General features: G+C 40.4%; 1 protein-coding gene across 11 annotated transcripts in view; it reads right to left on the bottom strand.

The window, feature by feature from the left end:
• PCCA (propionyl-CoA carboxylase subunit alpha) overlaps positions 1-2,232 on the bottom strand; it is a 360,250-nt gene extending 358,018 nt beyond the window's left edge. For all 11 annotated transcript variants that reach the window (XM_069467608.1, XM_069467610.1, XM_069467606.1 and 8 more), the window contains exon 1: positions 2,100-2,232. In XM_069467608.1, coding sequence (XP_069323709.1) covers positions 2,100-2,204 — 105 coding nt within the window. In that variant the 5' untranslated portion in view covers positions 2,205-2,232. The remainder of the gene's footprint in view (positions 1-2,099) is intronic.
• Positions 2,233-16,168: the final 13,936 nt, after the last annotated feature.

Genomic DNA, 16,168 nt, shown 5'->3' with positions numbered 1-16,168 from the left:
ATGTAGCACCTATTGTGTCAAACGTTCTGCTAAGAACACAGACAAGATGCAGTCTCTGCTGATACATTAAAAGGAAGAAACCAATGTCAATGTCATCCCTCCCACCTCCAACATCAATGACTTCCCACTGCCCACTGCTCTAAGACAAACACCAAACCTCATAACATGATCTTTAAGGCCCAGCATCATCTGACTGCTGCCTACCTTTCCAGTACCATTCAGTCTCTGCACCAGAGCCTCAGTAGGCTCTTATCAGTTCTTCTAACTTGTTATTCCCTCCAGCCACAGGACCTTTGCACACACTGCTCTCTCACACAGAACACTCAGTCTTCTCTCTTTGCTAGAAAAGTTCACCTTATCCTTCAAAACTTGTCTCAATTTTCACTTCCAAAGATAAATACTTCCTTACTGTTGGTAGCATAGTATGATTAAGCGCACAGGTTCTGGAGTTCTAATTCCTAGGTCTGCCATTTACTAGCTCCTACAGCTTTAAGCAAGTCACATAAATCTTTGTGACTTGCTTTCCTCTTCTGTAAATAGGGATTATATGACTGTTGTGAGGATAGAATAAATTAACTTAAGTAAAGCACCAGAACAGTATCTAGGACATAGAGCCCAAAATCCTTTTGACTTGGTTAAATCCCTCTATTTAATTTTCTTGTAGTACTAGGACCCTAACAGCATTTTACACTTACCTATCTCTTCCTAGTAAAGTTTCTAAGAAAGCAGAAACCATATTCATCCCCTGGAGCGAGAACACAGAAGGTATTCAGTAAAGATTTGTTGGGGAAAAAAAAATAGCTAAAAGGAAGAAAATGAGACCCAACAAAGTGACCTATCCAATATATAAAACCTCATGTGTATGATTCCAAAGCCCACACCTTTCCACCATACCATACTGCTTTCTATGTAAATACACAAGTCTTAACAAATGCAATGCACAGGGCCAACAGATGAAAAGATTACAGAACAATAAGTATTAAACAATAAACTGTATGGCAGCACAAAGAACAGTGAGAGTGAGCATTCTGAAGTTGACACAAAGCAAATAAAGGTGCCAGCTTACTTCCATTCCCATGATCAGCTCTCGCTCTCACACTGCCCACCCGGGCCTCAGTTCCCAACTCTTTACAAGGAATAGGATGAGGCAGATTATCTCTCAAGTGTCTTCCATTTCTAAATTTCAATGACAATAAATCAAGTTACTATGTGGCAATTAAAAATTTTTTTTGTTTTAAAAAAGAAAGTTCAACAAGCACACTGAACCAGCTGGTTTTCAGGGGACCTTCATTTTAAAGAATCGTTCAAGTGGGTTAAACCCTATTATTAAATTGAATGAGGTAGTCCATGCCCAAATAACAAGACACTCAATGTTGAAGGGAAAAAGAGTTAAGAGGCACACACAAACACTCCAACCTGTAAGTCAAGCTGCCACCATGACACCCTAGGGAATACATAACAGTGATGAAATGTGTTTATAACAGCACAAAAATCCGGTTAACCACTACATAGAACAGAAAAATAAATTCACAGGATGCATTTCATACACAGTATACTATAGAGTCATACAATTAAAATACGGTTTCAAGTCAAACGTAAAATCTATTACCAATCCTGGTACCGTTTAATACTTTAAAAGTTAAGATAAACTCACAACCCTAACTCTACTTGAACAGCAATTCAGTGTCCCTTCAAAAAGGAAACTATAGGGACTCTTAAAAACACAACCTGGAAAGATAAAGAAGCAAGTACCGCAAGGCACTGGAATCGGACCAAGGGCAATGCAGGTACATTACTGCTCTGTGGCCGGAGAGAGTGAGAACACACGACTGCCTGCCTCCTTAGGCCCCTCTGCCTTCCAAGATCCCCGGGAAGAACGGCTGCAACGAGCCTCCTTCGCCTGCTCTAGCGCGAACGCCAGGAGGGAGGACGAGAGCGCCTCGGGCCGCGGTGACTGGAGAGAAGGCACGGGGGTGTAGCCCGGGAACCGCCGGGGCAACGGAATCGAGCCAGCACTCTCCGGGTATCGGCCACCCAGGGGCAGTAAAGGCTGGAAGCCCAGCGAAGTCCAGGCCCGAAGGAGCCCCGTCGCTCCTCACCTTCAGGGTCCACAGCGCCGCGCTCCGTATCAGCTGCTGCGGCGGCCGCCGCCCACGCCGTCCGGCAGCTACCAGCGATACTACCCCTACCCAGAGCCCCGCCATTGTCGTCCCTGCAGACTGCTTCTCCGCTGACCTCTCACCCCGTCGAAGGGGGCGCGGAAGGGGAGCGACTGGGCTTCAGCCAATTACGAGCCAAGGATAAGAAGCCACGCCCCCTGTCGCGCGGGGAGGGGCGGTTGGCAGGGGAAGTCTGCCCTAGCTGCGGGAGCACGGAGCCGGGAGATGGACTGAAGGGAAGGCGCGCTAAGACCCGGAGGAAGCTGGAGGGCGGAGCACGCCATCGCAAGCGGAGCGAGAGGCCACCGGCCGGAACGGACCCTGGAAGTGAGAGAGGCTGGGAGACACGCGTGAGGTCTGTCGGCCTGCCGGGGTAAACCCCGTACCGTCCCAGAGTCCACCTAGCAACCAACACGCAGCCATGCCAGTTAATGTCACTGACTCTCCTCCGCCCCTTGGCCACCTGGGGTCTCGAGGGCCCAAAGTTCCAGATATATGCTCAAACCATATGCCTGTATGTCTGAAAGTGTAAATGCCAAACCGAGGAAAAGTTTTGGAAAGTTTTGGACGAGCGCGGTAACACAGAAAAAGTTCTAGGTCTAGAAATCAGAAATCCGAGATCAAGTCCATTTAATATCTGCATGTCAGAGGAATTAGCCATAACCAGTGTCAGTTTAGTTTCTGTTGCTTGCAAGCAGGAACCCTTAACTGCTTAACGGCCAGATCTTATGCACATGACTCAAATTTCGTCTTATTTTAAATTTTACAAGAACCCTAATGGCTTATATATCATTCCCATTTTGAGAAACTGAAGTTATGAAGAGGTAAAGTCACTCAGTGAGTAAATGCTGAAACTACGGTTTGAACCCAGTTGGCTGGGTTGAGGGACTGGGCTTTCATTTTGTTTTATTATGGACATTTTTAAACATGAATGAGATAAAACAGTATTATGATCACCCAGGTACCCATCACACAACATCAACAAATCAACATTTTGTCAATCTATTTTCATCTATTCCCCTTTTTATTTTTTGCTGGAGTATTTTAAAGCAAATCTCAGACATCAGGTCATCTCACCTATAAACACATCGGTATCAGGTTCTGCACTTAACTATTTGCCTCTCCTGCAGAGTCACCTTCAGAGAGTTACAAAGGTAGGAATGACCTCAAGTACGTTACAGTATGATAAATGCCAAAAGAGATAAACAAAATGTTTGGGGATATCAAAAAGGTGACATTCATTGGCTTTTTAATGGAAGTAGGAACTTTTATGAAAAAATGAAAAGGATTATCAGTTTCACAGGATTTCTTATGTACTTGAGGCTGGACTCATTTCCTACCCAACAAACCTGCTTTTCTGCTTTTCCTTTTCTTTCTTTTTCTTTTCCCTATTTTTACCCTTTGTGTTAGTTCTCCTTAGGTTGTATCTGTTTTTCTTATAGGAGTTCTTTTCATGAAAGACATTTGTAGTGAAAACTACTTGTCTCTTAATATCCATTCCCCACTCATTCCTTTAAAAGAGCTCCTGAGTTTTACTACAGCTGGGTACATGGCCGCCCAGTGAAGGGCTGCAATAGGTGTAGCCGTATGACTACCGTCTGGCTTATGGAATGTAAGGACTGTGCCCTGCATATCCTCTTCTCTCCTTCCTAAATGAAGATGTATATTTCCCAATTTGCATTGCAACACAAGTGGCTAAGTTTCGTTACTAAGTTTTGTTTTGTTTTTTTGTTTTTTTGTTTTTTTTTTTTGAGACAGAGTCTCACTCTGTTGCCCGGGCTAGAGTGAGTGCCGTGGCGTCAGCCTAGCTCACAGCAACCTCAAACTCCTGGGCTTAAGTGATCCTACCGCCTCAGCCTCCCGAGTAGCTGGGACTACAGGCATGCGCCACCATGCCCGGCTAATTTTTTGTATATATATATTTTAGTTGTCCATATAATTTCTTTCTATTTTTAGTAGAGATGGGGTCTCGCTCTTGCTCAGGCTGGTCTCGAACTCCTGACCTCTAGCGATCCACCCGCCTCAGCCTCCCAGAGTGCTAGGATTACAGGTGTGAGCCACCGCGCCCGGCCCGTTACTAAGTTTTAATGGTACATAGGCAGAAATTGCATAGGCAACTTTGGGGTTATGCCCTTAGGGAAGGGGCATGGCTTCCACTTTCCCTTCTCCTGTTTCCAGCTTGCCAAAATGTGGATATGATGGTGGAGGCAAAGTTGTCATCACAGCTTTGATAGGAAGGAAGTCAGATGGGTGATCAGGGAGGCAAAACAATATCCAAGGTGCCTTTAGGTCCTTGACACTGTTTAGCTACCATATCAGCCCTGGAACGTTTTGCTCAGATTTTTATATAAGAGAGAAAAACACTAGCTTGTTAACTTATTGTGTTGTGTTTTGTTTTGCCTTTGTTACAGCAGCCAAATCTGTATCCTAACAGAGTACTAATATTTATCTTTGCCTTTTCCATTTAAAGTTATAAATTGCAAGGAAAATACCTAACAAGGTATTGGCAGAGATAGGCTCTCCAAAACTGTTCACTCTTCTGAGTGGAATGTGAGTGATACATGTTTTACTGGCTGGACATTTTTCCCCCAGCCTCCAAGTTGGTTCGTAGGCCCCTGGCAATCTTGTGAGTTAATATTTTTTAATAGATTCCATTTCTATCTAAACTAGCTATATTCTTCTTTTGTTTGCTGATACAGATGCCTACAAATGATATTAATTCACCACCTCAAATTAAATAGTATATGTGTACTATTACTAATAGCAGAGAGCTGTCTTCAATGAATAAGAATTTGTTGAATTCTTTTTTTTCCAGTTAATGTAACAGAAATACAAAAGTATAATCTCTCTTCTCAAAGATTTTAAAATTTATCTGGATCCAAAGTTCCACCCTGAAAACAAGTAATAAGCATCAAATTGTGCACCACTCTATGTAAGCCTGCTTCTAAACAGCCCACGAAATGACTGCAATCCCTACAATTTTTTCTCAGCATCGCAACCAGAGGAGATATTCCTTAAGTTTTAAGTAGCCGTGCTTTGTGTCAATTTATTGGCCCAAGCATTCGAACCCAACTATTATGGAAGATCTTCAGAAAATTCTTGAATATCCTTGAGACCCCTGGCACTTGTATGTAATATTTATCCTCACAGAAACAAATCAGAAAGAGTTTATGACTGTTGTCCTTAAAGTAGGCCAAGATTCCCTAACTCATATCTGCACTGAGAGTACAAATAATATTTGTAAACACCGTTGTTTAGGAAACTTGCTTGTTTACTCTTTCTAATAGGTGTAGCAAAATGATAAACTTGATTGTTTATATCCTAAGAGATTAGAAGTGCTACAAACAGCCACTTTCTGGCTCAGATGAAAGGGAAGGAGTAGATAAAATACTAATAGTTAATATTTATTGAATGTTCACTCTATGCCAGAGACTGGCTGTTCTAAGCAATCTGAATGTATTCTTAATCCTCACAACTCTATAAAATAGAAGCTTTATCACATCTTTTTTACAGATGAACCAGTTAAACAATTTGCAGAGGGTGAACAGCTAGTAAGTGACAGACCAGGGACAATGACCGAGGCAATGTGAGCCCAGAGCACAAACACTCCACTGTACTAATCACGTCTCTACTTAGGTGGCTGCAGCTGTAGCTTTTAATATTTTAACCTCTTAAAAAATAAAAAGACTGAGGTTAGAATGGAAAAGTGTCAGCAATTAATAGAGCTCATTGGTAGGTACACAGTTACCTATATTATTCTAGTTTTCTCTGTTTATATATTTCATAAGATTTACACAATTTAAGTGAAAACAAAAATTGTGCTCTGCTTCGCAGCAGCAAAATAAATAAAATGACAAGTCTGCATATGTAGATCAGGGAAGATTTTTACAAAATAGGAGAAACTTGTGCTGGGTTTTAAAAGGTAATTAAAATATAGATAAGTAGACATTCTGGGTAAAGGATTTCCAAGCAGAGAGAATACCATGTGTCATAATAGTGCGGCACGAATTTTAGCAGCATGCTTTCCCAAATTACAAATGGTACAACTTGAACAAAGTAAATGATTAGAGACAAGTCTTCAGGAATAGGCAACAGCCAGATCCTGAAGAAAGCAAATATTATACTAAAGAATGTGGGGTTTTCAAATGCCCATCAATACATGATTGGATTAGTAAGCTGTGGTATATGTATACCATGGAATATTACTCAGCTCTAAGGAATGATGAAGATACGACATCTCTATGGTTCTCCTGGAGAGAGTTGGAACCCATTATATTAAGTGAAGTATCCCAAGAATGGAAAAACAAGCATCACATGTACTCACCAGAAAATTGGTTTCCCTGATCATCACCTAAATACAAATCTGGGAACGACACCAACTGGATATCAGACTGAGGTGGGGGGTGAGGGAGGGGCTGGGGGTATGCCTACACAATGAGTGCATTGCGCACCGTTTGGGGAATGGTAACGCTTGAAGGTGCTGACTCAGGAAGGAGGGGTGGGGAAGGGAGGGATATATACCTACATGATGGGTGCAATGCGCACGACCTGGGGAACAGACACGCCTGGAGCTCTGACTTGGGGGGAAAGGCGGTACAGGAGCAACGTATGTAACCTGCAATTCTGTATCCCCCATAACAAGATGAAATAAAAAAAAAGATTCAACATGACAAAGTGGCCTTTGTCAACAAGTTCCTGAAAGATTACTGGATAGTGATGCTTCCTTATTAAACCATCTGAAATAAATTAAAAAAAAAGAATGTGGGGTTTTTATCTTGGAGGCCAAAGATCACATGGAGTCAAAAAGTGGGCCACATGTGGCATGAGGCTGTGTTTGGTAATCTCCCTGTATATGAGTGTGTGTGTAAGAGAGAGAGAGAAAGCAAATCTGAATTAGTTAACTACATGTATATTCAAAATTTTCACGTAAAATTCCAAACTTTCTACTTCTTTTAAGAAATCTAAAGATCTCTTAGAACTGCTAAACAAATACAGTAAAGTTACAGGATACAAAATCAACATACAAAAATCAGTAGCATTTTTATAAATCTATAGTGAAATAGATAAAAGAAATAAAGAAAACAATACCATTTACAATAGCTACAGAAAAAATAAAATACCTAGGAATACATTTAATCAAGAAGATGAAAGATATCTACAAGGAAAACTATAAAACACTAATGAACTAAATTGCAGAGGACATAAACAAATGAAAAAACAACCCATGCTCATGGATCAGGAGAATTAATGTCATTAAAATGACCATACTACCCAAAGCAATCTAGAGTCAATGCAATCCCTATCAAAACGCCAACATCATTTTTCACAGAAATAGAAAATCCTAAAAATTCATATGGAACCAAAAGAGAGCCCAAATAGCCAAAGCAATCCTGAGCAAAAAGAACAAAGCTGGAGGCATCATACTACCTGACTTCAAAATATATTACAAAGATATAGTAACCAAAAGAGCCCAGTATTGGCATAAAATTAGACACATAGACCAATGGAACAGAATGGATAACCCAGAAATAAATCCACATATTTACAGCTAACTGATGTTTGAAAAAGCTGCCAAGAACCTACAGTGGAGAAGACATCCTCTTCAATAAGTGGTGCTGGGAGAACTGGATGACCATATACAGAAGAATGAAACTTGACTCCTATCTCTTATCATATACAAAAGCCAACTCGAGATAGATTAAAGACTTAAACAAGACCCAAAACTATAAAACTACTAGAAGAAAACATAGGGAAAACTCTTCAGCACATTGATCTAAACAGATTTTATGGCGGCCGGGCGCAGTGCCTCACACCTATAATCCTAGCACTCTGGGAGGCCGAGGCAAGAGGATCCCTTGAGGTCAGGAGTTCAAGACCAGCCAGCCTGAGCAAGAGTGAAACCCCCCCAAAAAGAAAGAAAGAAAGAAAGAAAAGGAAAGGAAAAAGAAAAAATTAGCTGGGCAACTAAAAATAAAAAAAAACATTAGCTGAGTGTGGTGGCATGCACCTGTAGTCCCAGCTACTCAAGAGGCTAAGGTAGGAGGATCACTTGAGGCCGGGAGTTTGAGGTTGCTGTGAGCTAGGCTGATGCCACAGCACTCTAGCCGGGACAACAGAGCAAGACTCTTGTCTCAAAAAAAAAAAAAAAGATTTTATGGCAAAGACTTCAAAAGCACAGGTAACAAAAACAAAAAGAGACAAATGGACTACATTAAAAAGAACTATACTAAAAGGCTTCTGCACAGCAAAAGACACAATCAACAGAGTAAAGAGACAACCTCTTGAATGGGAGAAAATATTTCCAAATTACTCATCCAACAAGGGACTAATATCCAGAATATACAAGGAACTCAAACATTTCAATAGTAAAAAAACCAAATAATCCCATTTAAAAAATGAGCAAAAGACAGGATAGACATTTCTCAAAAGAAGACATACAAATGGCTAACACTATTTGAAAAACTGTTCAACATCACTAATTATCAGGGGAATGCAAATCAAAATCACAATGAGACATCACCTTAACCCAGTTAGAATGGCTATTATTAAAAAGACAAAAAATAACAGATGCTGGCAAGGATGCAAAGAAAAGAGAACTCTTATACACTGTTGGTGGGAATGTAAATTAGTACAACCTCTATGGAAAACAGTATGGAGAATTCTCAAAAAACTAAAAATAGAACTGTACAATCCAGCAATCCCACTACTACGTATCTATCCAAAGGAAAAGAAATCATATGTTAAAGGGATACTGGCACACAAATGTTTATTGCAGCACTGTTCACAGTAGCAAAGATATGGAATCAACCTAAGGGCCCATCAGTGGATGAATGGATAAAAAAAATGTGGCATATATACACAATGGAATACTCTTCATCCATAAAAAAGAATGGAATCCTGTCATTTGCAGCAACATGGCTGGAACTGGAGGTCATTATGTTAAATGAAATAAGCCAGGCAAAGATAAACAAATACTGCATGAGACAAATACTCATGTGACAGCTAAAAAACTTGATCTCATGGACATGGAGAATAGAATGATAGATACCAGAGAGTGGGAATTGTAGCTGAAAGGCAAGAGGGGATAAAAAGGGTTGGTTCTAGTTACAAACATACAGTTAAATAGAAGAAATAAATTCTAATGTTTGATGGCAGACTAGTGTGACTATACTTAACATTACGTATATTTCAAAGTAACTAGAAAAGAGGACTTGAAATATGCTAACACATAAAAATGATAAACACTGAAGGTGATGAATTCCCCAATACCCTGACTTGATCATTACACATTCTGTGCATGTAACAAATGTGTGTACTCCATAAATATTAATACGTAAAGTATCAGTAAAAGAGAAAGAAAAAAAGAAATCAAAAGATTTAACAAGGCAGGGATGCTCACCTGGAAACATCTGACAGCAGCTCAGCTTGCCACACCTGGTGCTTTACTCCAATTTAGATGCTTGTATGTTTTATACCTGTTCATTTTTCTTTTTTAAGAGACAAGGTATTGCTCTGTCACACAGGCTAGAATGCAGTGGCCTGATCATACCTCACTGTGACCTCAAGCTCCTGCGCTCAAGTGATCCTCCTGACTCAGTCTCCTGAGTAGCTAGGACTACAGGCGAATGCCACCACATCCAGTTAATTCTGGTCCAGAATGATGCAAAATACTTTATAAAATGCAAATGTATTACTTCCTGGATTAAGAATGAACAGGGGCCAGGTATGATGACTCAGGCCTATAATCCCAGGGTTTTGGGAGGCTGGCAGGAGGATCACTTGAGGCCAGGAGTACCAGATCAGCTTGAGCAACATAGCAAGACCCTGTCTCTACAACAAATTAAAAAATTAACTGGGTGCCTTGTTAAATTTTTTTATTTCCCCAAAAAACGAGACATGTACAGAAGAGGAAAATCATGACCTAGAATGAACTTTCCCTCATTAAATAGTAAAAATCACACCCTCGTGCACTACGACAGTTCCAGGCAAGACCAAACAAGGACAAGAAATGGGAGGGCTCCTATTACAGGAACTCTCCGCCCGCTTCCCCAAATATGAATATTCTGCCTACTACTTAGCATGCTACAGTAGCACTGGCATAAAATGGAAGGTGTGCTAGGAACTTTGCATCTTCTCCACGCTCAGAGCAGACCCGTTCCTCTCCCCAATGTTCACTTTGTAAAGCTTCCTTCTTTTCTACAGTAAAGCTGCTTGTGTGAGTTCCTTGTGTGTGGATGTGACTGACACGTCATCAATTTGGTACCAGTACCTATTCTTCAGCACTGGGAACCAAGGACCAGGGAACACTGAGACAGACTTGACAAGCCCTGTCCCAAATACTCACAGTACCATTTTCACACTTCAGAAAATTAATAATAATTCCATATACCATCTAATATTTAGTCCACATTCAATTTTCTCTACTTGTCCCAGGAACGTCTTTGATAGCTGTTTTATTTTTAACCAGGATCCAGTCAGGATTCTTACATTGTTATTTATTTGTCATATATCTTTATTCACTGCAAATACAAATACATAACAGTACCAACCCTTTTTTTTTTCTATTACATTAATCTTTTGAAGACTCCAGGCCAGTTGTCTTGTAGAATGTCCCACATTCTGAATTTGTCTGATTGTTTCCTCATGGCACTATGTAACTTTTTATTCTATGCCCTGTATTTCCTATAACCCAGTGATCTCAACCAGGGGAGTATTTGCCCCTGGGGGATACTTGGCAATGTCTGGAGACGTTTTAAGTTGTCAACACTGGGGGTAGGGGAGAAAAAAAGGAGGTGCTACTGGGATCTAGTGGGTAGAGGCTAGGGATGTGCACAGGACAGCCACCTCAACAGAGAATTATCTGCCCCAAATTTTGAGGTTGAGAAGCCATGCTATAAACTGAAACTTCAGTCTAGATTAGGCTCAATTGGATTCATGTTAATTACTGTGGCAAGGATATCTCACAGGTGCTATTGTGTATTCATATTGCATCACGTCTGGAGAAATACAATGTCAGGTTGTTCCACTCTTACTGGAATGCTAAATTTGACCAACTAGTTAAGATGGTGACTATCAGATCTCTCTATTTAAAGATAAGTCTTCCCCCACTGCAATTAGTAAGAAATCTATGGGGTGAATCTTTAGCATTGTTCAAATATTTTCTTGCTTTTCCAAACCTTTCAATTAATAGTTTTAGCACCTATTAATTTGTTTTTAAGAAACAAGGTCTCACTCTGTTGCCCAGGCTAGAGTCCAATGGGGCAATCACAGCTCACTGTAGCCTCAAACTCCTGGGCTCAAGAGATCCTTCCATCTCAGCCTCCCAAGTAGCTGGGGCTATAGGCCACCATGCTTGGCTGATTGTTTTTTTATTTTTTGTAGAGATAGGGTATCACTATGTTGCCCAGGCTGGTCTCATACTCCTAATCTCAAGCAATCCTCCAGCCTCAGTCTCCCAAAGTACTGTAATTACAGGCATAAGCCACCTTGCCTGGCCTGCATGAATTAATTTAAATCAATCAATCATCCAAAATGTAACTACTAATAGCCTATGTTGACCAGAAGCTTTACCAATAATGTAAATAGTTGATTAATACATATTTTATGCATTCATGACATACCAAATTTTTCTTAATTTTTTTGATATGTCTAAGCTACACAGTCTGTTTTTTCAAATTGTCACAAATCTCCAAAAAATTGTCCAATATATTTATCAAAAAAATCCACATATAGGTTGGCCACGGTTTGTAATCTGTATCAGATCCAGATGCAGCTCCTTTGGTATGGCTGCTCATAACCTATGAACTAAAATTATCTGCCCTGAACACATTTAACATACAATAGTGGGACATGGAAAGGATGACCATAATAAAGATGCCCACCATAAAGGGAAAGAATGGGAAACTCATGACAGCCACGTAGCCATGGCAATTTTTTAATTCATCTAGGCAAATGTTGCGAGGTGGCAGAGAATGTTCCTTGATTAGGACCCGTTTTTCTCCTAGAATGGCCCTAAACTACTGATCCACACTGTACAGACTCAGATTTGGGTCAGCTCCTCCCCATGGAAACAGCCATAGATGTGAGTCCCCTGTGTTTGTTTTACACCCTCCTTCTAACTCTCATCTTCCTAGTGCCCTCACTCCCATCTGTTATGAATCCTTTCAGATTCTTGTTAACTAAGCTCCTGTGATATTCATGCTATCAGAAAAGTAGGCAAATGAAGCTATTTACCCTTAGTAATGGTTATTTTAAGAATAGGATTTTCCCCACACGCACACATATACTTTCAAAACAGCTGAAAATAGGATAGTAGCTACAATCCAGGCTAAAACAGAATACCCTAGGTAAGTGGCCAGTTGAAGAGTTCTGAATACTCTGTGTAGTTTGTGCCCAGTTAAAACCTGTTATAATTTTATGCTAGAATAATCACACTGGGCCTTCCCTCAAAGCCATTAAAAGGATGGGGGAAACCAAGAAACACCATCCAATTCGAGTCCTGCAGCACCCACACATACATTCTACAATATTCACTCTGTGTGAAAAAAAAGAAAAAGAAAACCCTGTTTCTCTCACCCCACCTCAACTGGCTCTCCTTTCTCTCACCCCCTGCTTTGTCTGTCTTCTACTCTGAAGCAGAAACAATTTCCACTCCCAGTGACAACTTCCCCAGTTAGAACTCTAACCACTACAATTGAACAAGCAAGAGTCAAGGAATGTAATGAGAAGGTAATTTTATTTGTGTCCCTTGTGTCCTTTTAAATTTTTTTGAGAAATATCCCTTCAACATATGAAAAGATGCATACCCTCACTCATAATAAGAAAGATGCAGATTAAAATTACATTGAGATGCCTTTTATCACCCACCAAACTGGCAAAAGTCCAAAAGTTTAAAATTGAAAACTTTTAATTGAATCTTTGGGGAAACAGGCACGCTCATACATTCCTGGTGAGATTTTAAGAATGCAACTCCTGTGGAGTGTCTTTTAGCAATATACCAAAACTGCAAATGCATTTACCCTTGATCTAGCAATTCTGCTTTTAGGAATGAGTCCTACACATATACCTGTATATGTAATATGTTTATACACACATATGTATACACACACAAGGTTTTTCATTATAACACTATTTGTAATAATAAAACATTGCAGAAAACCCAAATGTCCAGCAATAGGAGACAGATTAAATAAAACATGATATAACGATATATCCACACTACAGAATATATGTAGCTATTAGGGAGAATGAGCAAGATTTCAATGAAATGATAAATAGAAACATCTCTGGGATATATTCTCAAGTTAAAAAAGAAAAGAAAAGCAAGGATGTCACAGAAGATATACAAGGATCCATCCCTCCAGGAAGCTCCAGGATTCCATCCTTCCACCTAAATAACAATTGAACTGGCAGGAACTGTCTGAAGTTGTTGAACACTAGAGTCTAGTCAAACAGTTACAACATCCAGGGCAGAGCCTGACAAAGAGGTTGGTAAATTGCAGCCTTTGGCATAGTGGATACTGTTCCCCAGCCCCATAGCAGTCTAGGGACAGCACCATAGAAAATCTTCATGACCTTAAATATGGCAATGACTTCTTGGATATGATACCCAAAAGTTCAGGAAAAAACAACAACAACAAAAAATAGAACTACATCAAAATTTAAAACTTTTGTGTATCAAAGCACACTACCAAGAGAGTGAAAAGATAACCCATAGAATGAAAGAAAATATTTGCAAATCAAACATCTGATAAGGGGTTAATTCAAAAATGGGCAAAGGACTTGAATAGACATTTTTCCAAAGAAGACATACGGCCAATAAGCACATGAAAAGATGCTCAACATCATTTCATTAGAGAACTGCAAATCTAAACCACAATGAAATACCACTTCATACCCATTAGGATGGTTATTATAACCTTTTTAACTTTTAAAAAAGAAAATAAGGCCGGGCACGGTGGCTCACGCCTGTAATCCTAGCACTCTGGGAGGCCGAGGTGGGCGGATCGTTTGAGCTCAGGAGTTCGAGACCAGCCTGAGCAAGAGCGAGACCCCATCTCTACTAAAAATAGAAAGAAATTATATGGACAGCTAAAAATATATATAGAAAAAATTAGCCGGGCATGGTGGCGCATGCCTGTAGTCCCAGCTACTCGGGAGGCTGAGACAGGAGGATCGCTTGAGCTCAGGAGTTTGAGGTTGCTGTGAGCTAGGCTGACGCCACGGCACTCACTCTAGCCTGGGCAACAGAGTGAGACTCTGTCAAAAAAAAATAAAAATAAAAATAAAAAAAAATAAAAAAAAAAGAAAATAAGTTTTGGCAATGATGTGAAGAAATTATAACCCTTGTACATTGCTCGTGGGGATGCAAAATGGTCCTGCTACAGTAAAAAACAGCTTGGCAGTTCCTCAAAAAGGTAAAAAGAATTACCATATCCTTCAACAATTCCACTACTAGGTTAAAATGGTAAATTTTATGTTATATATATTTCATCACAATAAAAAAGCAAGGTTCTAAACAGTATGCTACCTTTTGCGTAAGAAACAGGAGCATAAGATTATACATTCAGGCCGGGCGCGGTGGCTCACGCCTGTAATCCTAGCACTCTGGGAGGCCGAGGTGGGCGGATCGTTTGAGCTCAGGAGTTCGAGACCAGCCTGAGCAAGAGCGAGACCCCATCTCTACTAAAAATAGAAAGAAATTATATGGACAGCTAAAAATATATATAGAAAAAATTAGCCAGGCATGGTGGTGCATGCCTGTAGTCCCAACTACTCGGGAGGCTGAGACAGGAGGATCCCTTGAGCTCAGGAGTTTGAGGTTGCTGTGAGCTAGGCTGACGCCATGGCACTCACTCTAGCCTGGGCAACAAAGTGAGACTCTGTCTCAAAAAAAAAAAAAAAAAAAAAAGATTATACATTCATATTTGCTTATATTTGCATAAAGAAATATTAGAATAATAAACATATAAAAATGTTTACCTGTAAGAAAAGGACAATTGGGGCTGGGCGCGGTGGCTCGTGGCTGTAATCCTAACACTCTGGGAGACCGAGGTGGGAGGATCACTGGAGGTCAGGAGTTCGAGACCAGCCTGAGCAAGAGCGAGACCCCATCTCTACTAAGAATAGAAAAGAAATTATATGGACAACTAAAAAAATATATATATACAAAAAATTAGCCAGGCATGGTGGCACGTGCCTATAGTCCCAGCTACTTGGGAGGCTGAGACAGAAGGATTGCTTGAGCCAGGAGTTTGAGGTTGCTGTGAGCTAGGCTGACGCCACGGCACTCTAGCCCAGGCAATAGAGGGAGACTCTGTCTCAAAAAAAAAAAAAAAAAGAAAGAAAAGAAAAGGACAATTGGGTAGATAAGCACAGATGTGAGAAGGAGATTTCTCGGTGTGTACTTTTCATATTTTCATTTTGGATCATGTAATGTATTACCTATTTTTAAATGAATAGATTTTCAAACAAGTAAATAAATAAAATTTATTCAGCTATGTTGTCCCCTGCCATTCAATGAAAACTCAATCAGTGACAAGACGTTTCTGATCATTCTTAATAAAAAGTCCTATAGTTACTTTAAATCACAAACATAGTCTCAATGCCACTTTATTTTTTTTTTTTTTTTTTGAGACAGAGTCTCACTCTGTTGCCCAGGCTAGAGTGAGTGCCGTGGCGTCAGCCTAGCTCACAGCAACCTCAAACTCCTGAGCTCAAGCGATCCTCCTGCCTCAGCCTCCCGAGTAGCTGGGACTACAGGCATGCGCTACCATGCCCGGCTAATTTTTTCTATATATATTTTTAGCTGTCCATATAATTTCTTTCTATTTTTAGTAGAGGTGGGGTCTCGCTCTTGCTCAGGCTGGTCTCGAACTCCTGAGCTCAAACGATCCGCCCACCTCGGCCTCCCAGAGTGCTAGGATTACAGGCGTGAGCCACCGGCACCCGGCCTCAATGCCACTTTAAAAAAAATTTTTTTTTCAGAGACAGGGTCTCGATCTGTCACC

Source organism: Eulemur rufifrons, chromosome 4, assembly GCF_041146395.1.
Source record: "Eulemur rufifrons isolate Redbay chromosome 4, OSU_ERuf_1, whole genome shotgun sequence".
NCBI classification, from domain to species: domain Eukaryota; kingdom Metazoa; phylum Chordata; class Mammalia; order Primates; family Lemuridae; genus Eulemur; species Eulemur rufifrons.
The sequence above is the reverse complement of the archived record's forward strand: the minus strand, read 5'-3'. Positions and strand labels throughout refer to the sequence as shown.